Source organism: Danio aesculapii, chromosome 10 (assembly GCF_903798145.1).
Source record: "Danio aesculapii chromosome 10, fDanAes4.1, whole genome shotgun sequence".
NCBI lineage: Eukaryota > Metazoa > Chordata > Actinopteri > Cypriniformes > Danionidae > Danio > Danio aesculapii.
In genome coordinates, this window is record NC_079444.1 from 17087886 (window position 1) to 17110999 (window position 23114).

The 23114-nt window shown below is 36.4% G+C and overlaps 1 protein-coding gene across 1 annotated transcript; it reads left to right on the top strand.

Annotated features, from left to right (window-relative positions):
• Positions 1-208: 208 nt before the first annotated feature.
• LOC130235858 (5-hydroxytryptamine receptor 7) lies at positions 209-17862 on the top strand. The gene is made up of 2 exons (XM_056466369.1): positions 209-672; positions 17112-17862. The coding sequence occupies exons 1-2, from the start codon at positions 209-211 to the stop codon at positions 17860-17862; spliced, it is 1215 nt and encodes a 404-aa protein (XP_056322344.1).
• The last annotated feature ends 5252 nt before the right edge of the window (positions 17863-23114 follow it).

Consider the following 23114-nt stretch of genomic DNA (forward strand, 5'->3'; position numbering starts at 1 on the left):
TTTCTACACTCTAGACTGAGAGAGAGTGTGTGTGTGTGTGTGTGTGTTTAGTGTTTCTGGTGTCAGAGAGCGGGGTTTCTCCTGTTTTTGGCTCTTGTGGAGCTCAGATCTGCACTCAGAAACTCATCATCATCATCATCATGACGCTCACTCTCCACTTCAAACGCGCGGAATATTTGTTCACGTTGAAAACATCAACAATACAGTGATGTTCACGACACATGGCGCCGAACTGGTTTTGGCTTCCAGAGAGACCGAACTAGCCCTTTTCAATGGGACAACAGAGTTTTTCCCCACTGCAATAACCACAGCGGAGCCCAGAAGTAATGGTTCCTGTGGGGAGCAGCGGACCCTGGATCTGGACTTGACCAAGACTGTGATCGTCGGGCTGATGCTCAGCTCCATCACCGCGGTCACTGTCATGGGAAACACGCTGGTTGTGATCGCGGTTTGTGTGGTGAAGAAGCTTAGACAGCCGTCCAACTATCTGCTGGTGTCTCTGGCCATAGCTGACCTCTCCGTGGCCGTGGCCGTGATGCCCTTTGCCATTGTGACCGACCTGACCGGAGGAGTCTGGCTTTTTGGAGAGGTCTTCTGCAACATCTTCATTGGGATGGATGTCATGTGCTGCACAGCATCAATAATGACACTGTGTGTGATCAGTGTGGATAGGTAAGTTTAAAATAAACATTTTTTTTAGGATTGTGAAGAGAATTTGGTGGCTAATTAAATTGATCATATTTAGATCTGTTTTATGCAAACAAGGCTATAGTGGCTTTTTATAGTCATGTGTTGTTGTTTTTTTGTTCATATTCATTATTTAACAAACAATGCATTTTATAATGCTTAATTGCTCTATGCTTGGTTGTTGGCAACTTCATGACAGATATATGTATCTTAAATGTTTTAAAATAAGCTCATCCTGCTCACCAAGGCCACATTTATTTAATAAAAAATACAGTACAAATTGTAAAATTGTGTAATGTTATTGCACTTTAAAATAACTGCACTGTAAAACCCAAAAAGTTAAGGTAACTCAAACCATTTGAGAAAACCGATTGCAACTAACCATTTAAGTTTAAAAACTAATCCTAGTGAGTACTGTGAACTTAATCGATTTAAGTAAATGAAGCAACTTGAGCACAGTAAAACCCAATAAATGAAGAGAACTCAAACCAACTGAGTACTGTAAAACCCAATAAGTTATGGCAACTCAAACTGCTTGAGAGAACCGATTGCTACAAACCATTTGAGTTAAAAAAAAACTAATCAATGTGAGTACTGTGAACTTACTCTATTTAAGTTGAAACAATGAGGTATTTAATTAACTCATTACCTTCAACACTGAGTTCAAAACTCATTTCAAATGAGTAGAATTACTTTCAGTAAATTTTGAGTTTACTACACTCATTTTATTTGATAAAGTTAACTGTTGGGTTTTACAGTGTGTTCAAAGGTAGTTTATAATTTATTCCAGTGATTTTAATGATGAATATTCAGCTTCATTATTCAGTCTTCAGAGTCACACGATCCTTTAGAAATCACTCTAATATTAATTATTATTATTGTTAATATTATTATTAATAATAATATTATTATTAATGGTAATGGTAATAAAAGCAATATGACTGTAATAATAGTTTAATTTGAAACTACATATAATAAATGAAATAAATAAACATTTAATAAACAAGTGTTTAACAATTTAACATTGTTTTTACATTTAATAAATGCCGCCTTGACGAACAGAATAATTTTATTTAAATTATTAAATAAAATTAATAATAATAATAAAAAAAACTGACCCCAAACTTTTGTCTGGTACATGAAAATGTCTTTATTTAAATGACCTTTAACCAAAACTACTGAAATATCTATTATCTTTAAATGCAGTTTATGTGTGTGTTTATTTGTTGCCATGCTTTGGTTTAAATGGAGCTATATTGCTGAATTTACTGGATTGATTAGGTATGGGTGTGAAAAATATATATTTGTTTTATTCTGTAAAGGCTAACACTGCTAACACTTCCACAATTCAAATAAAATATTGTAATTTAGAGGATTTTTGTTCTACAAATTCACAATTGGTAAGAATATTTTTGTGATGAAAGATTTTTTTTTAACTCTTCTGAAGGTAAATAATTGGTTTTGTGTTGTCAATAAAAATCAAATGAAAATGCTCTAAATGCTCTAATTTATTTCAGTTTTGAAAAAATGTCATCAGTTATCCAAATAATGAAACAAAAACTATGTCTTACTCAAGTCTATAAATCATAAATCCTAATTTTAGACAGTTTCCAGAGTTCCAGGTGTCAATGCACAAATCTAAATGAAGCATTTATGTAATTGCACTTTTGACTCCTCGCTTTGTAGCTACTAAAATATAACCTTTGACAGCTCTCCCGCTCTCTGTTAAGCAGTGCATAATGTTTATTAATACTTTTTTCAAGAAAATGTACAAGGATATATCAGTTTATTCCAAAAGTACAAGATAAACTATAAATAAATAAACTGAGCGTCATTTGAGGCTGGATGAAGTAGACTTTGAAGCTGTTTCCTGGAGTGCATGCAGTTTTGATGGAGCTCTTTGATAAAGTTCTGAGCTGGAAGCCCAGGAGGTGAGCACTGCACGCTGAAACTCCCTGCTCAGTCCCAGTAATTCAATTAAATAGTTAGATTCAATCTATCACAGGTCTCAATGATAAGCACAGGGCCAACATCAACATGCATCCACTGCCTTCAACCAACAATGCAGTTTTCCATTCAGGGGCAGATTTTGTGATTTTAGGGCTCTAACAAATTCTACCTATGTGGTCCAACAGTCCTAATATTCACCTTTTGTATTTTATATTTATTTATTTGGTTGTCTTTTTCTCATATCTTCTTTTCCACATTTATTTGATTATTAAATGAAATCTTCATCTGATTTGACTGCTTGACATGATTAGGGATGGGGGATGTAATAATTACATTAAAACTTATAAAAATATGAAAGATAGTCATTATTGTTATGATTTAATAAGGTGTCTAGGGAAAGAAAACACAACATTTAGAAAATTAATTACTACTGAATTAAAAAGATGGATATAAACAAGGACAAACAACTTTAACATTTAATTTGTTTATTCATCTATAAGGAAAAGGATAACACCAACAAAAGAGAGGCATGTTTGAGCTATTTACAGTGCAACTGAAAATAAATAGAAACAATCACAGAAATATAACCAAACTTAAAGTTAAAGGAGAGGCAAAGGAACTAGAGTGGTTCCAAAGCAAAGAACTAAACCAAATCAACAGCCACATAAGCTAGAACACAAGATCCCCTCCAAACTAACTAAAGGAAATAAAATTGAGAAACAGAATCTGAAATCTTCGGCGTATTCAATGCCACTAAATACGCTCCCTAAACAATAAACAGAAATACAAAAAGCGGCACTCACCCACTTAGCCAGTGTATCTAATCGTTCACACAGCTAATATAGGCATCATTTGTACTTCTAGGTATTTATTGGGGGCCCTCAAATTTTCAGGTGCACGAAGTGACTAAGTGGTTTTTAAAACAGGGCATGTTTGTAATGAATTACAGCAATTTTACCGTCTTTATCACCACAGCCACATGTTAGTACAATTATCAAAGAAGACGCTTCAATCCTGGTTTGTGGACGTTAAATCAGGTTTATTTTGTACATTAACATGACGGATATTCAGACAGCAGTAGATATTAACATGTATCCTGTCACATTTTCTGTGCAAAAACAGTGCAAAGTTAAACGTACGCGCTGTGTGTGTGTGAACTTTGTAACGACATTGTGTGTGACTCATCATTGCAGAAAGGCTTGAAATAAATCCACAACAAATACATCAAATAATCATTGGGAAAGTTCTTACTGTAGTATTTCTCACAAACATTACCTGAGATCTGTTTCCTTCACGTCTGTCTCTGAGCTGTTTGTCTGACGCAGCCGAGGCGGAGATTGAGGCACACTCTGACAGGCATGTGGCAATGGTGTGTGGGGAGAACTAGCCTTAAAGGCACAGTCAACAAAAACAGCTACAGTACATTGTGTTCAGAGCAGAAAATCCCAATATTCTGAATAGTATAATAAATAATCTGATGGGTGTTTTGAGCTGAGACTTTACAGACACATTCTGGAGACACAAAAGGCGTATCTTAAATCTTGAAAAAGGGATAAAATAGGTGCCCTTTAAATCCACCCGTTTCCAATGATATGTAAACTTAAACGCAATGATGTGAAATAACTGAGAAATTTATTGTAGTACATTTTAAATCTGTAATAAATGTAAATAATTATAGATTTAATATTTTTAAGCACATTTTTATTTGTAGGAGCACTATTCCTAATAGTCTTTCAAAAAATCATTATCATCCAATGACCTTTTCAAATGTTCCATCGTCTTCTGGAGGTCTGTAAATTCTTTCTGTTTAAAACAATTCTTCCATAAACACTTTGTTTCCTGGGTGACTAACATTGCAAGGCAATAAAACAGACGAACGGCTCAAAAAAAGATGTGACTACTTCTCTAACCTTTAAAATTATACAGTGAATAGCACATTTTGCAAGCACTGAAGATAAATAATTCAAGGATTTTTAGATGGCTGCAGAAATATTCTCTTTTAAAGACTTTTGAAGCTTTGTAAAAAGTTCTCTCTACAACTTGAAGTCATCATTTACGAAACTTTAATACTTCTTTCAGAAGCTGAACGCTTGAATAACAAATACCACTCAACCAAGGCCTCTGTGCGTCGTTTGGAGATATTGTGTTTTCAATAAGACCTTTCTTTTCAATAAAAGCCTGTTTTTTAACATGCCCCAACAACCTTCAATCCATTTAAACTGAGAAAAATAGATCAAATAGGTACAATATATATATATATATATATATATATATATATATATATATATATATATATATATATATATATATATATATATATATATATATATATCAATACTCACGTAGCAGATTCATCCCAAAGAGGCAAATAAGCACAAGACAAACATAATACAACATTTCAGACACTGTTAAGAATAGAATTGTGTAAAAGCGATAGGACAGATTTTCAATTTGAAGAAGATAAAAGTCTAGTTCAGTCCAAAATGAAAATTCTGTCACCGTTTACTCACCCTGCTCTTGTTTCAAACCAGTTTCTTCTGTAAAACACAAAAGAAGATATTTGGAACAATGTTGGAAACCATTGACTTCCCACAGCCCTTGTTTAATTCCTTCTAGATGGATGACAATGATTACTTGTTTCCAACATTTGTAAAATATCAATAAAAAAGAAATTCATGAACCACTTGAGGGTGAGTAAATACAAATGTTTTGGATGAACTATCCGTTTAAGCATATCAAACTTGATGTGAGCTCCAATCAAATCCAAAAGGAATATGTCAAAAATATCATTAAATATACTTCATATACTATATATTGTTTATATTTTGTCCCCCAGTTCATAAAACACAAGAGACATGACAGATCCCATATTGATAGGTAAACCTGTGTAATTCATTATTTGAATTGAGGGGTCTATTTGATTAGGCCTCTTAACAAATCTATTCACAAAATGAGTTTGAATTCAGTTGATACTGAAAGTACATTTCTCTAATGATGCTCCTGCACAACATTTGTCATTTCTTTTGTTTTGAACTACTGCAGTTCTCTCGGAATAATTAGCTCTGGTATATTTGATAGTTCAAGAGGGCCTTTTATTACGGAGAGTTGAATGATGAGGTGCAAATTCAGTGATGTGCCTCATCAACATATTACCACACAAAACAGTCCTGTCATGTTAAGACCTTCAACTTTGCTTTGATCTGCTTTTTTTTTTTTGCTTTGTCTGATGATTTATGCCCTGAGCTGAGCTGCCAACTGAGCTGCTTTGTTACCTGCAAGGAGCCTAATAACAGTGTTATTAGTGTCTGAAAACTTTTCAGTAGCACTCGTTACAGAAAATATTTTCACATTCATTTTCCTATATGGATTTAATAATGGATTTTTTAAGCATTACAAGACTTAAATCAAACCAATTAGCAACCATGTGAATAACAGCATTATTTTGATTTGAAGCAAAGAAGTATATCTGTGCTGCATGATGTAAGAAGTATATCCGTGTTGCATGATATAATACTCAACACTTGTGACATTTTGGAGAATCTTTTTATTTATTTATTTATTTATTTATTTATTTATTTATTTATTTATTTATTTATTTATTTATTTATTCATTCTTTTCGGCTTAGTCCCTTTATTAACCCGAGGTCGCCACAGCGGAATGAACCGGCAACATATCCAGCACGTTTTTTCGCAGCGGATACCCTTCCAGCCACAACCCATCTCTGGGAAACATCCACACACACTCATTCACACATACACTCTTACACTACGGACAATTAAGCCTACCCAATTCACCTGTACTGCATGTCTTTGTGGGGGAAACCGGAGCACCCGGAGGAAACCCACGCGAACGCAGGGAGAACATGCAAACTCCACATAGAAACGCAGAGGCTTGAACCAGTGAACCAGCAACCTTCTTGCTGTGAGGCGACAGCAATACCTACTGCGCCACTGCGTCACTTTATTTATTTATTTATTATTTAAGCTGTCATTTAGTGGTTCAAATATTAGAGCAGTTTTTGAGTTTTCAGGTTTGAGTTTGAAAGTTTAAAGAAAAAAAATGTGTCCTGAAAATAGTGGAAATCTGCACAGACCAATTTTTATTAAGACCTCATTATATTGCCAGGAGTTACATTTATTAATGTTTTTTGTCTTATGTGTTTTATTGAAAGTGCCAGTAGCCTTTTTCCTTTTTTGTGAATCAACCAATCAACTAAAGTTCTTCTTTAACACCGAAACATTGACTATTTTAAATTTTTTAAATTTTTTAATTCAAGAAATTTGTTCAAATTAATTACAGACGAAAATTATAACCTTTAGACTTCATATATGTAGATTAAACAATTACTGAGACGTGAGCTCCAGGGCTTCAATGGAGGGCTGGGCGATTAATTGAAAAGTAATCGTAATCGACATTCAGAACTAATTACTAATTACTTACCTTACCGCATGTGGAGTCCCGTGACCCTGCTCTGTTTGTTACTTTTGTGTTACTTTGCACTACATTGCCGATGATTGGAGGCTGCACCAGAGATGCAGAGATTACATTAAAATGATCATTTAAATTAAAACATTTGTTTAGAGAAGAAATGCACTGCTTAAAATATTATTTACAGGATATACAAATGTTATTTTATTTAGAAGAGATACTGCTCATTTTCCACTTTTAACATGGAAAATAATTTATTTTGTTTCCAAAAGTAAGTTATTTATTGAGACTTTTTTTTTATAAGAAAACAGTCACTGTTGGTTTTAGGCGATCTGTGTTTTATTTTCAGTTGTTTAACATTGGTTCAATAAATAATCACAGATAGTAGATAATCCTTCAATTATTTTTAAATCAAGTAATTCACCCTTCATTCAAAAATATCATACTTGTAATATCTGAGCATATTTACTGTACAAAACCTGTCAGTGAACCATGAAGGCCAAAAATAAATAAATAAATAAATAAATAAATAAATAAATAAATAAATAAATAAAATAATTGTTCATTAATAGAGATTTTGATTGTAGTCCAAATCGCCCAGCCCTACTTCAATGGATATTCAGTGCTCACGTGCCTAACCAAGAAGAGCCTTACCTTGGACAATTCATCTGGAATTTACTACTGAAATTCATTTACCACTCTGATGCATGTCTGTACAGTGTTTACAGCATGTATTTCAGCAAACAATTATTTCTTGAAACTCTCAAACCTCAAACTCAAACATGAAAACTGAGAACATCACTCTGTCTGGCAAGCAGAGGAGCAAAGTTTTTTCACTGAAGCGATAATGCTGTTTTTTAAAAGTTTGAAAGGTATGTTTTTGCTAAAATATGATGACAAATAAAATATTGAGAAAAAAAATTAGCTCTTCTGCTTGCCAGACAGAGTGATATGTTCTCACCTTTACTGGTGGTCTAGAAACTTGTAAACAATTATAAACTATGCGCAAAAATGTACGTTTGCACTACGCTGACAAAACTATGCCAGAGATGCCTTGAGACGGCATCTTTTCTATTACAATAAAATTATTACATTAAAATATTTGTTTACAGAAGATTCAAGAAATGCACTGCTTAAAATATTATTTACAGGATATACAAGAGTTATTTTATTTAGGAGAGATTATTTTCTATTTTTAAAATGAAACACTTTGAAAATAATAAATTTTGTGACTGTTGGTTTTAGGCATTGTGTGTTTTAATTAAAGTTGTTCAACGTTGATGTTCAATTAATAATCATAAATAGTAGATAGTGTGTGTTTCCTTCAATTATTTTAAAATCAAGTAACACCTTTCATTCAGAAATCTCATACTTGTAATATGTGACATTTACTGTTCAAAAATGATCAGCGAACTATGAAGGCAAACAACAAAATAAATCAACTGGTAAAATCGTTCACTAATCGTAATCGAATTAACATATTCAGTTAATCGATATTTTGATTTTACTGTAGGTCAAATCGCCGAGCCCTAGTCTCATGTAATCTTTTTGCTTTCTTTTTATCATTGCTTCTGTTTCTCAAATTAATTCTGACTGACAGTCACAATAACTTCCATTGGTTTGATGGACCTGCCACTGTCAGCATCTGCCTAATCTTGAGAAGTGCCCAGACTACATTGTTCATCTCCATTTCCACTTATCCTGTTTTTTTTAATCCAGTTATTATTTCCTGTTTTCTGAGTGGCTTGTGCAAATGTGCTGTACCTCATCCAGTCTTACAGGGGCACAGAGAGCAAACTCAAGTGTAGATGGCACTCAACATCAAAAGATGCCCGGCCACCCTGCTGAGTTACTCAGTTTGAGATCACGGTGTATTATGAAGAGGCTTTCAGATATTGGCATATCATATGATGCTTGCTAAAAAAAAAAAACACTAATATTGAGTGTACACAGAGTTAATTATGCAAATGAATTTAAAAAGTCATATTAAACTTTCAATATTGATAATAATTAGAATCATTGTTAATAACTGAGTAGTCATGGAGTAAGTATAGTGTAGTTTTTATTAATTAATGTTCTCCCCTGTGGGTTTCCTATGGATGCTCCTGTTTCCCCCACAGTCCAAAGACATGGGAAGGGCATCCGTTGGGTGAAACATATGCCGAAAGAGTTGGCAGTTCAGTCCGCTGTGGCAACCCCTGATAAATAAGAGACTAAGCCAGAGGAAAATAAATGAATGAATAATCAGATTTTTCAGGTTATATACTATAGTTTGGTGCATTTTTTTTTAAAGAAAGTATGTTTATTGACAATAAACATTATGTAGAATGTAAGAATACAAAGAGAATCAGGACTTTTTTTTAACAATTAGCAAAGGAAAAACAATAATGACAATTAAAAAGAAATAAAAAATGCAAATACAACCCACCCTCCACCCCTCATCTATACAGGGTATAATTGTCACAAATTTTGTCAAAACATTTCTCATTTTGATGTTACGTAAAGATAGTTGAAATGGTTGATGGTAATAATAAATAAAAGCAGTAATGTCTAGAAATGATGCACAAATAAATTACATTTACAAATATGATAAAACATTGAATTAAAACAATAACATAAAATAAGAGAAAGTAAGAACAGCAAATACAAAAATGCCTAGCAAAACTAATTATACGAAATAATCAATTATTAAAGTCTAACAGAGGTAATGTATCAAGAAATCAAAACAGAATCTTTGATCAAGTGTTTTTCTCAGGGGGGTCCTTAGATTTCCATTTTTGAAGTATCGTTTTTGGCGTAGTGATGCATCGATATAAATTTTTAGGCCGATATTGAAAACCGATAACTAGGGCCAGACAGAATCTGCAGACGTTTTTTGCTATTTTTGTGAAGAATTTTGTAAAAAATCTGCAGATTTATGTGGAATTATTTTGGGAGCATCCTAACTAAAAACTTAATATATGACATAAAATAATAGCTTTTTAACTGTTATTTAATGTTTACAGTGCAAATCCAATTAGATCCACTTATTTGGTGAACAAAGCAATATATATAATCTACTAAAAGACTGTATTGCAAATAAATCAAAAGAACACTTTCATATTAGTCAATAATATTACTGAAATTAATTGAAAAACTGAATAAATACAAATTTACACACATTTACACAAGTAAATAAATAGACTCAATGATGGGCAAAATCTGCGGAAATCTACAGATTTCTGCGCACGCAGATTCCATGTGGGCCTACAGATAACTCTTTAGATTTGTAGGCTAATAACCAATATATTGGCTGATAAATATAAATATTTCAAAATGCTATACTTTTGTACAGTGAACAACTGATTTAAAAGCTTCATAAAAGTTTGAACTGATCTTAGAATAGCCTACTAAAAGCAAAAAATGCAATCATTTAAAAATTGCTAAGTGATTATATAGACCTATATTCCCGATTTCACATGAATCAGCATACCAAAAGTAGATTATTTCCTTTTCTTTGCATAGCAAATTAACACGCAACTTGACTGTTGCATATAAATAATAGGTTAAATAACAAAACAAGAGCCAGACAATTCTGTACAATGACATAATCTATCGGCTTAAAGATATCGGCTTAATTTTGATATCGGTGCGATAATGATAACATTAAAATTAGCATTTATCGGCCGATAATGATATTGCTGCCAATATATCGTGCATCCGTACTTGCAAGCAAAATAAAATAGCTGTTGTGGTAGGTCAATTGAAGTGAACTGATATCACCTAGTATCCAAATTTCAGGATCTGGATCAATTTGATATTTCAGATCATGTTGCAATGACAACTTCCAGAATGTCTCCAAAACTGGACAGCTCCAGAGCATATGAAGAAGTGTCCCAGTAGATCTCTTACACCTTTGACACAGGTCTTGGAACTAAGTTTGTTTAGTCTATAGGGGGTTTGTTTATTTGTCTGTGCTTAGTGGATACCAATACAGTTTGTGATGCCTCTAAAGAAAGGAGATCGATTAAGAGATTTGATTAAATATGCCACAGCCAAGTCACCCTGCAGTCTGACTGGTTACTCACTGAAGCTAAGAAGGGCTGAGCCTGGTCAGTACCTGGATGGGAGTCCACATAGGAAAACTAGGTTGCTGTTGGAGGTGGTGTTAGTGAGGCCAGCAGGGGGCGCTCAACCTGAGGTCTGTGTGGGTCCTAATGCCCGAGTGAAGTAAAGGGGACACTATACTGTCAGTATGTCAGGATGAGATGTTAAACCTAGGTCCTGACTCTATTTGGTCATTAAAAATCCCATGGCACTTTTCGTAAAGAGTAGGGCTGTAACCCTGGTGTCCTGCCCAAACTCCAATCATTCTGGCCATACACAATAAATGTGCTATATGAATACACATTACTTACTTACTTACTAAATAAATCGGGGTGTTTTGTGAAACATGATATTTTGCCATCTTTTTTTTCTGTACAGAATTATGAGAAATGTAAATATTATGTATAACCTCTGCTATTAAAGGGCCCCTATGGTAAAAAATCTACTTTTCAAGCTGTTTGGACAGACATATGTGCATGTATGGTGTATAGACTGTCATATTGGGGTGATATAAGCACACCCAGTGCTTTTTTTCAATTTAACAACATAAAAAAAGGTGGACCAATTTGTAGCTGTTTTCAAATCGACCGCTACCTGACGTAGGAGAGTGGTCCCCCCACCCACCAATATTGATTGACAGGCGCGTCATCTTATCCTCAGTTTGTTGATTCATGTCCGCCATTTTCAGCGTGAGTCGAAGCGATATCACTAAAGGAACACCCTAGCTCTATTTTTAGATGCAAGGCTCATTTAGCTCAACACAAGAGCAATATTCTCCACATTATCGCTCTAATCGGAATTATTGGTTGTATCTTTAGGTAGGTTTGCAAACATGTGTACTTCTCATTGAGTCTACCTTATACTTCAGCCGTTAGCATTTCTCACGATCCCAGAAGCTCCCTGTGATCTTAACTAGCATGCGTTTTAGAATTCTAAACATCGGTTTCTATCAGGGTACACTCAAGTCGACGGCTAGGCGCCGCGGACCGCTGCAGAAACCTATGTTTAGAATTCAAAAATGCGTGGCGCGATGATTCGGGACACTTCATGCTTCTGCCGCGCTGCAGAGAGTGTCTAGTGTGCCGTGTCGCGGCATTGAGCGGCGCATCCGGTGCCTCAGTCAAAGTTAATTCAGTGTACTCTCTGCTTGGTCTGTGTCAGAGTCGTACATGTAAGATCCCCTCTCTCCTCCGTCTGCCTGTCAGACTGTTGCAAACGCAGAGCGGGTAAGCTCATGGCCACGCCCCCTTGTTACGTTGGCGGGAAGCTGAAACTAATTTACATGTGAAGCAACACACCCATAAATCAGCGAACTGTGGACACGCCCCCAACATGACACTTTTTAACACATTATAATAAAAAAATCTGAATTGTGTTTTGAACTGAACCTAAACTGACACACTTAAAAGAACCATAATATTAATATTAAATCATAAAAAAGAGGTAAACTATGTGCCCTTTAAGCACTGCTGTTTTAAAATCTTTATGTATTATTGTGCCCTTGTCAATTTCTATGCACGGACATTACATTGTATGCCTTTCTGGACAACATTTTACTCACTTTTTAACTTGAAAGCTGCTAGAAAATGAACTCGCCACTTTATATACACCTCTAACATTGTATTGTTACTATTTTTATAATTATTGTTGCCTTTTGACCTTTTTCATCTCTTGTTATTATTGTTGTTGTTTTAGTCAATTACGACTGCACTGAAGGGAAGGAGCAAACATCATTTTCACTGTATTTTGTAAAATGACAATAAAGATTCTGATTCTGAACAGATCTATTCAACAAGAGCATTTCCAATTAAATTAAGTTCATAGTACATATAGAATCTTAGTTTTTTATTTCTAAGGTTTAATTTTAGTTTTAGTTCTAGATTATATAGGCTTTATTTGTCCAAATAATATTTGTTTTAATTTAAGCAACAAATATTATTTTAGTTCATAATTTTATTTCTGGCTAACTAAATAACCCTGTTTACAACTAGTAATAGCTGATAGTAGCGGATCAAGGATGGTGTGACACCGAAGACTGGAGTAATGATGCTGAAAATTCACATTTATTAAAATATGAAATGCTCTGGTTTCCCCCACAAGTGCAAAGACATGCGCTATACGTGAACTGGTTAAGCTAAATTGTCCATAGTGTATATGTATGTGTATGAATGAGAGTGCATGGGTGTTTCCCAGTGATGGGTTGCAGCTGGAAGGGCATCCGCTGCGTAAAACTTATGCTGGATCAGTTGGCGGTTCATTCCGCTGTGGCAACCCCAGATTAATAAAGGGACTAAGCCGAAAAGAAAATGAGTGTATGAATGAACACATATTTTTATCTATTTCATTACTGGTTTATTATATTTTTGATCAGTCAGTCTAATATATTTCTTTCAAAAATGCTGTGTGTTTGGATGTATTTTGTTTGTGTGTTTTCAAAATTCTCTTGGCTACAGTCTATATCTTAAACATATGTTTTAATTGACAGTAAATAATTGTAATATCCTAAATAGAGTAATGTAAATGGGTTCACGGTCCAGCAATTAATTTGTAGTTTCTATGTAGATGTATGAAAGGTTTTAAGTACTTTAAGAGTCCAGTTCAGTAAGTGTGCCTCTAAGCCTGTCCTGGATCAGAGGAATCCTCATGCGTGAAATGAACGCTTTTATTTTTAGAGGTGGGCAGAGAATAGAGACATTGTGCTTTAACAGGTATAGAGAAGCCAAACGAATGTTCAATTCAAAATCTAGACCCATAGAACCTTTAGTTAGCCTTTGGAAAGGATCTCTGCTGTGAAAGTGCAGATTTTGATAAACGCAATGAGGAATCTGCAGAGAATATTTTTTTTTTATTTCACAAATTCAAACTCATGCCATCCAGGATGAGCACCAAGGCTTAATGTGTTGGATCAAAACATCCACCAAGCCACAGCTGCAACTTAAATGTCAATTTTCTAGATGCATTTCAATCTCAGCATAATGTGGAAAATGAGATCAGTCCGTATCATTATGCCCAAGGGTTTCTATAACCTCTATAACTTAACAGGATGGAGAAGAGAAAGATGCAGCATGAAAGACTGCTAATGCAAACATTACATATTCATAATTATGGAAGTTCTTTTCTGAAAGCTTTTGAAGCCATCTAGAATGAATATGCTAATGCTGTCAGAAACTTTTTGACAAAGCATCACACTGAACATCTCAATGCAAGTTTAAAGCGCACTGAAAATTGTTTTTTTACCATGATGTTGAGTGCATTCATAAGAAATTGACAACTGACTGAGTGAGAACTCAATCAAATATGTTTCTTATATGCAAACCAGTCTGGTCGAGAGTCTGAAATCTCATGATAAGCAAATACTACTACACATCTAGAAAGGAGCAAACTTCACAAAGGTTATCTAGATATACACCATATAGATATAATCTTTCATTAGAGAGTGAAGTGTTAATTAGATATAGAGCTGCATGATATTGGGAAAAATTGACTTTGCGATATTATAATTTTGTGTGATATATAATAACCAGCCACCTTATTAAGTACACCTTACTAGTACAGGTTGGACCCCCTTTTGCCTTCAGAACTGCCTTATTCCTTTGTGGCATAGATTCAACAATAGATTCAGATTTTGGTCCATATTGACATGATAGCATCACGCAGTTGCTGCAGATTTGTAAGGTGCACATCCAATCTCCCGTTCTACCACATCCCAAAGCATCTCTATTGGATTGAGTTCTGGTGACTGTGGAGGCCATTTAAGTAGTGAACTCATTAACATGTCATGTCAAGAAACCATTCTAAGATGATTTGCACTTTATGACATTTACAGAGCATTATCCTGCTGTCAGTAGCCATCAGAAGATGGGTACACTGTGGTCATAAAGGGATGGACATGGTCAGCAATACTCAGGTAGGCTGTGGTGTTGAAACGATGCTCAATGGTTCTAATGGACCCAAAGTGTGCCAAGAAAATATCCCCCACACCATTACACCACCACCAGCAGCTTTAAACCATTGATACAAGGCAGGATGGATCCATGCTTTCACATTGTTGACGCCAAATTCTGACCCTACCATCTGAATGTCACAGCAGAAATCGAGACTCATCAGACCAGGCAACGTTTTTTTAATCTTCTGTCAAATTTTGGTGAGCCTGTGCTAATTGTAGCCTCAGTTTCCTGTTCTCTGCTGACAGGAGTGGCACCCAGTGAGGTCTTCTGCTGCTGTAGCCCATCTGCCTCAAGGTTCTATGTGTTGTGCGTTCAGAGATGCTCTTCTGCATACCTCAGTTGTAACGAGTTATTTGAGTTACTGTTGCCTTTCTATCAGCTTGAACCAGTCTTGCCATTCTCCTCTGACCTCTGGCATCAACAAGGCATTTGCGCCAACATAATAGCTCACTGTATATTTTCTCTTTTTCTGACCATTCTAGAGATGGTTGTGTGTGAAAAATCGCAGTAGATCAACAGTTTCTGAAATACTCAGACCAGTCTGTCTTGCACCAACAACCATGCCATGTTCAAAGTCGCCTTTCTTCCCCATTTTGATGCTAAGTTTACAAGAAATAGTCTTGACCATGTCTACATGCCTAAATGCTTTGAGTTGCTGCCATGTGATGGGCTGATTAGAAATTTGCGTTAACAAGCAGTTAGACAGTTGTACCTAATGAAGTGGCCGGTGAGTGTATGTTGCAATACTAAGTAGCATTTCACCAGATGAAATGAATAGCTCTATTTGGGCAGAAATCGTCATTTTACATCGATTGGGATGGTTCTGTATAAAATATAGTGAACCAATCACAAGCATTGATCAATACAGTAGAGCAATGGTTTCAAACTTAATTCCTGGAGGGCCGCAGCTTTACAAAGTTTAGCTCCAACCACCTCCAACTCACACCTGCTTAATAGTCTCTAGGAGTCTTGAACACCTTGATTAGTTGAATCGGCTGTGCTTGATTAGGGTTGGAGCTAAACTGTGCAGAGCTGCGGCCCTCCAGGAATCGAGTTTGAGACCGATGCAGTTGAGCAAAGACAAAAGTAAAATAAACAATGCTGTACGGTTGACAATAGCAATATTCAGGAAAGCAGATTGAATCATCGAATGAAATGAACACTATTGTTGTATATACATAAATACAATTGATCTTTCTTAAAGTTACAAACATTATAATTTCTTGTACCGAATGCTTTAAGCTGGCTTGAACTGCTCACACAGTCACAAGCCTTAAAACACATTCAAATGCTAAACTTTTTGGTAACTTTATGGTTAAAATTTGCAATCATCAAAAATAAAAAAGGAGGATCTTGTACTTAGTTTCATTGGCGTTCAACGATGTTTTGTTGATTTTTACACATGCGCTCAGCACATTTTTGCACTTTGTACAAATAAAATAAAATAAGACTGATAGCATCTCAACAAGTAATGCTTTCTTGGAACCACTATAAACGCATTTGAAGATGACCTTTTTTTGCCTTCTGATGGATTATATAAACATTTCAATTACTCCAAAAGTCATGTGTGTTTGCAGATCCTGTGATGTGGCTATTGCAGATGCACACATAGTGATATTGATGCTGAAACGATATATTGCATAGCCCTTATTAGATGTGTAGTCATTCAGGTAGCTTTTACTTATTGTTTTGGGTGCTTCAGGGTGGACAAAATCTTTACCTAGGAGATGCCACTCCAGAACTCCAGTTTACTACGAGGGCCGAGAGTGGAAACCTGTACTTCAAGCACAGTATTCCTAGCAATGCCATTGTCTTTTCACTTAGTTTGTTAAATTTGGGTGACCTTGAGGAATTTCTCAGGTCTGATGCTTTTGAGGTATTCTGAGCCATTTCTGGCACATTTTGGGGCAGATGTGAGATGCTTGGGTTCAGTCGTTTTGAGGAATGCTGTCAAAACGTCAAACTCATCCTTTGATTGACCTCATTAACCGTGTTATCCTCTATTTCCGCAGATACCTTGGAATCACTCGTCCTCTGACCTACCCTGCGAGACAGAACGGACAGCTGATGGCCAAGATGATAGTCAGTGTCTGGTTGGTGTCGGCATCCATCACTCTGCCGCCATTCTGCGGCTGGGCACATAACGTCAACACTGCGGGAGTGTGTCTGATCAGTCAGGATGTGGGCTACACCCTCTACTCTACTGCTGTGGCCTTCTACATCCCTATGGTGGTCATGCTTTTCATGTATTACAAGATTTTCAAAGCTGCTCGCAGAAGTGGGGCCAAACATAATTTCACTTCACTTCCTCCAATTCAGTTGGCCTGTCCCGAACCAGCTTTGGCCACTGTAGATGGGTTCTGCATGCACGGGATGAAGAATGGTGCAACCTCTGAGGAGTTTTCCACCCTCTCCTGCTTGTTGAATCGTGAACGGCGGAGCGCATCGATTTTCAGGCGTGAGCAGAAGGCAGCAACGACTCTTGGAGTGATCATGGGGGTTTTTTCATTCTGCTGGTTGCCGTTTTTCCTCTTCACCACAGCACGACCGTTCATCTGTGGGGTGCTCTGTAACTGTGCCCCTGTCTGGCTGGAAAGAGTACTGCTGTGGTTGGGCTACACCAACTCACTCATGAACCCTTTCATCTATGCCTTTTTCAACCGAGACCTACGTTCTACATATAAAGACCTGCTGCGCTGCCGTTATAGAAACATCAACCGGCGACTCTCAGCTATGGGAGTGCATGAGGCTTTAAAACTCTGACTGCTTATAATCTTTATATACTTGGTTTCAAACAAAGGCTCCTTGGAAAAATGTTCCTCTACCCACATTTAAAAAAAAAAGCTGGCACACTAACAAGGACACAAAAGGCCGCAGCATCTAGCAGCATATGTTGAGAATACAGATTTAGTTTTACCCACATATCTCCAGCTGACCCGTGTAACCCCTCTAAAACTTCACTCCCAACTGGGTTATAACACTAAAAGTAACCCCTCTGCTCCTATTTGCCCTAAAGACCACAGCCTCAAGCATGTGATGTGAGGCTCCTCACACAGCTCCTATTGACCTTATTCTTTACGAACGAGTGGCCACAGCCATTAGAATCTTTTTGGCTCAAGACTTCACGTCTCACTCACTTACATTGATTTATAGACGATAAAAACAGCTTGTTAAGCCTCTTGATGTTACAAACTGATATTTTCTTATTAGATTATTCTACTTTACACTCACCGGCCACTTTATTAGGTACACCTGTCCAACTGCTCATTAACACATTTCTAATCAGCTAATCACATGGCAGCAACTTAATACATTTAGGCATATAGACATGGTCGACAATCTGCTGCAGTTCAAACCGAGCATCAGAATGGGCAAGAAAGGTGATTTAACCCTCTACCGCATGGTGTTGCCATATGGCAACATGATACTTGTGTTCATTTCCCTGCCACTGTTTCTTTAAGACCAACATTAATTTTTTTGTTGTTGCAAACAGAAGACCTTAGTGTAGCCAATGATGTGCTTTGGTTAAGTCACATGACATGCAGTGTTTTTCTGTAGCGTGATTTCTGACAGACTGGAGTTTATTGTGAGTTGCTGAATGCAAATGTAAACGTCAATAAAAACAAAAGATCAAATTACGTCAGATTCACAAAGAAATTTGAAACATCACCTCCAGTAAGTTATGATGACATATTCACATCTTTTTTTTTTAATCAAATTAGTTTTTTGTAAATCGATCAAATCTATCTGTTGCCAATAGTGGAATGTGCAATAATGCAATGGGTTAGCTAGCTAGCAAGGTCAGCTGTGATCTTTTAAGTTGTAACAATAACAACATGAATGCTAGCAATATCATGTTGATTAGTTGTATGTTAATGGCATTTGCATTATGGATAAGATCTAGTTTTAATGGCAATACTACTTTTGAATAGATATGAATACAGGAAACAGTGTATTAGCGAGCACTTTGGGTCCATTACTACCAACTGAGCATCGTGTCAACACCACAGCCTACCTGAGTTGTCCATGACCACAGTGTACCCATCGTCTGATGGCCATTTCCAGTCATAAAGCGCGAATCTCCTCAGACTGTTTTCTTGAACATGACAATGAGTTCACTGTACTCAAATGGCCTCCACCCCCCCAGATCTCAATCCAATAGAGCACCTTTGAGATCTGGTGGAACGGGAGATTCGCATCATAGATGTGCAGCCGACAAATCTGCAGCAACTGCGTAATGCTATCATGTCAACATGGACCAAAATCTTTGAGGAACTAGTAACCTTGGACCAACTAGGTCCAACCCGGTACTAGTAAGGTGTACCTAATAAAGTGACCAGTGAGTGTATATGTCTAGTCATGAACGCAATTGTAAACTATCACTATAGCAAGTAGTTTGATCGTTTTCAGCCATTTATTATTATTTGTAGTCATTTCTTCCATAGGCAACTGAATAGAAAGTTCTAAAAAAGCGTTGTTTCCAGCTAAGAAAGTTGGAACACTACAAACTGAACTACTCTGTTCCTATTTACCATGATCTTCTATGTGAAGCTGCTTTGACACAATCTACATTGTAAAAGCGCTTTACAAATAAAGGTGAATTGAATTGAATTGAATAAAACAAATCGCAAAAATGACTGAGAATAAGGTCAGATGCAGAATAAGGTCAATAGTGGCTGCCTTTTCCACTTCTAAGCCTCACTCCCATCAGCCCCAATACAAACAACCCGGTTCCTTTTTCCCATTACAAAGATACTTTAAACTGGTACTTTCCGCCTTAGAAGGAAGATGCACTAACTACACTAAAGACATTCACAAATGTACCTCCTGAGAACACGAGAGTTATGTTTACCCAAACTCTCAAACACCCCAAAAGCTCACTCCCATGAGCCATGGCACCTAGGTATTGCTTCCCATTCTATTCTCTCAAGTCCAAGAAGTATTTAAAGTGTTTTTTCCAGCTAAGAAAGTTGGAACACTACAACAGCCTCTAACAAGCTGGTCTACTTTATTACACAATAGTTACATCAACAAATGCATTATTATCTCTATAATCAGCAAAATCAAACTATTGATTAGGAACCACTGTGCCTAGTAAAATATTGCTGATAAATCCCTGTATTGTGATGGAGGCTGACATGAGAATAATAGAGAGCGCCAATCTTCTATTACTTTTCAGAGATAAAACAGATCTTTATTCTGCTCACATCGTGTTAAAATGCAGATAATATGCACAACAGTATTGAAATAAACAGCACCAATAAAAAATGGCAGTCCATACAACATCCAAACAAAAAAAATGGCAGATTGAAATTGTGCACTTTGCAACCATTTCATCAAAATAAAAATTGTGCTACAGACACATTTTTCCAAAGAGCCTGGGTTTTTCAATGTACTTTTGAGTGTTCTTTGTACATTTCCTTCCTAAGGCTTAGGGATGCACCGATACAAGTGTTGCGTATTGGGACGATTCTTGCTTAAAATACTCGTACTCGTATCGTACATGAAAGGCTGATACCACGCACTGATACCACTCTACAGTATTTCACTACACGGATGTGATTTGGTGTCCTACCTGACTTCAATGTCTTACTGCATTAATGTGTTATATATTAATAGCTTAATCTATATAAACAATCTGTTTACATTACATTATTAACAAATCAATTCTGACGAATAAACGGAATATGAGAGCATACGTATTTGTAGCAGTATGTCAAGATAAAATTGCTTAAAACATCTTATTTTGATCTTAATATCTATTGATCTTATCCACCCACGACCCAACCATATACTGTAGTTAAACTTTTCGATTACCTGACTGACCTTGATTACCTGGTCTATCGATTTACAGGATTATCAACAATGTGTGTATATTTTGGGCTTGGCATAGCCTTCTGTTAAAGATTTTTGTGTTTATCCTTGCTACAGGCAAAAAATAAAACCTCCTTTCAAATTAATTGCACTTTCATTGAAACCAAATCTAAAGCCGCCTTTCCACTGCACTCGACATTTGGACATGACTGTCGGAATACATCCCCTTGTAGCAGTTGCACAGAATTTTCAGTTTTGTCATGCACCATGGGAGAGAAGCTAATTATGACAGTGTCTGCAAAATCAAGAGCCTTTATTCTCCGTGGGTTCACCATTGTTAGATTAATATACTAGAAACTCACAGACCGCTATAAAATTTGGAGGCAATGTGGCGACAAAACAAAAAATAAATAAAATGTATTACTCATTTATGAACAGAAATGTTTTTTTTATATATAGACTTATTTCTGATTTAAAAAATAGTGAAAAAAAAACTACTATTTCTCATCTCGTGCGCACGGACCTGCTTGGACAACACTGGAATACATCACATCCAGTCGGCCAGTCGCATACGGTCTAGTCGCAGGAGTTTAAATATTTCTATGTATCCGCAGCTCAAATAGGATCTGAATTTTCCACATACGGAGATGATCGAAACTCCATGTAGCTCCCGAATACTCTCCATTGGATTTGAATGACTTTCGGTCTGTCACTTATAATGTAATGTAATGTGTATTTATATAGTGCATGTATTGTGTATGGCCCTACACCCAAAGCGCTTCACAATCATGAGAGGGGGTCTCTCTACACCACCACCAGTGAGCAGCATCCACTTGGATGATGCGACGGCAGCCACAGGACAACGGCGCCAGTGCGCTCACCATACACACCAGCTATAGGTAAAGTGGAGAGACAGTAATAGAGCGGTGGATTCGATGATTCCCCAATTCGGTGAATGGGGATGATTGGGAGGCCATGATTGTAAGGGCCGATTGAGGGACTTTGGCCAGCTTGTTGTTTGTCATGTGCAATGGAAAGGCGGTTTAAGAAGTATCGGAATCGGGACTCTGTATCTGCGAGTAGACACAATTAAAGTACTCGTGGTATCGGTTCATCCCTACTAATGCTACATTGTCATTTTGCCAAATCTCCCTATCAGCAATGTTTTTCGTGTTAAGGTATTGTGCGGAGCTGTGATGCGTGACATGAAAGGGCCTAAATGTATAGACGAATTACCAACCTACGTCACACATGACGTCACACCGTTCCCCGGTTAGAAAAAAAGACCGGCTGCAATAGCAATTGTCGTGTTGTGCAGTAGGATGCCAAATTCAAAAGTCCAAAAATAGAAAACTTAACTTTTACCATACACCACACTGCTTTAATGCCAACTGCAGATGTCTTTGGCTTAAAAGGAGCTGAATGAAGTGATGACATAATTAGAAATGCTCAACTCTGCACTTCTCATGTTATATCAGGTAAGTTCACGCTATGTTGAATCATACACATTACTCGTTTTTGATTGCAGCAATGATTTCAGCAAAAACAGTTAAATATGGTTAATTAAACAGCGGATACTGAATGCTAAGAATGAAATGTGAAAGTGTAAGTTATTTAGGTAAAGTTGGTTTTATATTCACACATTCATTCATTGTCAACTTGTGACACACTCCCTATATTGTTTACCACGACACTTTGAATATTCGATCTGAAATAACCTGCAAGTGTGACTTGAAAACAACATTAAAACTGTTTATTTGACTGTGAACAATGTTGTACTTTGATAGTCATTGGCTGCTAATATGATTTCGCTGTTTAAAGTTTGCAAATAATACTTTTGTGAAATTATATTATTAAGGAGAAAGTCAGAATGTGCAAATATAAAACCAACTTTACCTCTATGTGTAAGGTCCCATACCCTGCCGTACAGGTGCAGTTCGCTGTCAGAATGCAGTCGTTTTACTTGTTGATGATTAATTACCCAGGCCTTGTACAGCTCCGTCTTCTTTCCTTGTCTTTGGCTCGGCAGAAACTCGTTTTTTAGCACTACATAATGTTGAATCTGGTAATCATGGAACAATATTTCTTGACCATGACCACACAGAACAAAATTGTTGGCATCCAAAGACTTGTAGGCCTTTAACTTCTCTCTTGTAAAATCACTTGGAGTTTCAATGAGATAGTCGAATATTTGGGGCTGG

Coding starts and splice junctions, on each gene's coding strand:
- LOC130235858 (XM_056466369.1), top strand. CDS start 209: ATGTTCACGACACATGGCGCCGAACTGGTTTTGGCTTCCAGAGAGACC. Junction 673..17,111: donor TGTGTGATCAGTGTGGATAG/GTAAGTTTAAAA, acceptor CTATTTCCGCAG/ATACCTTGGAATCACTCGTC.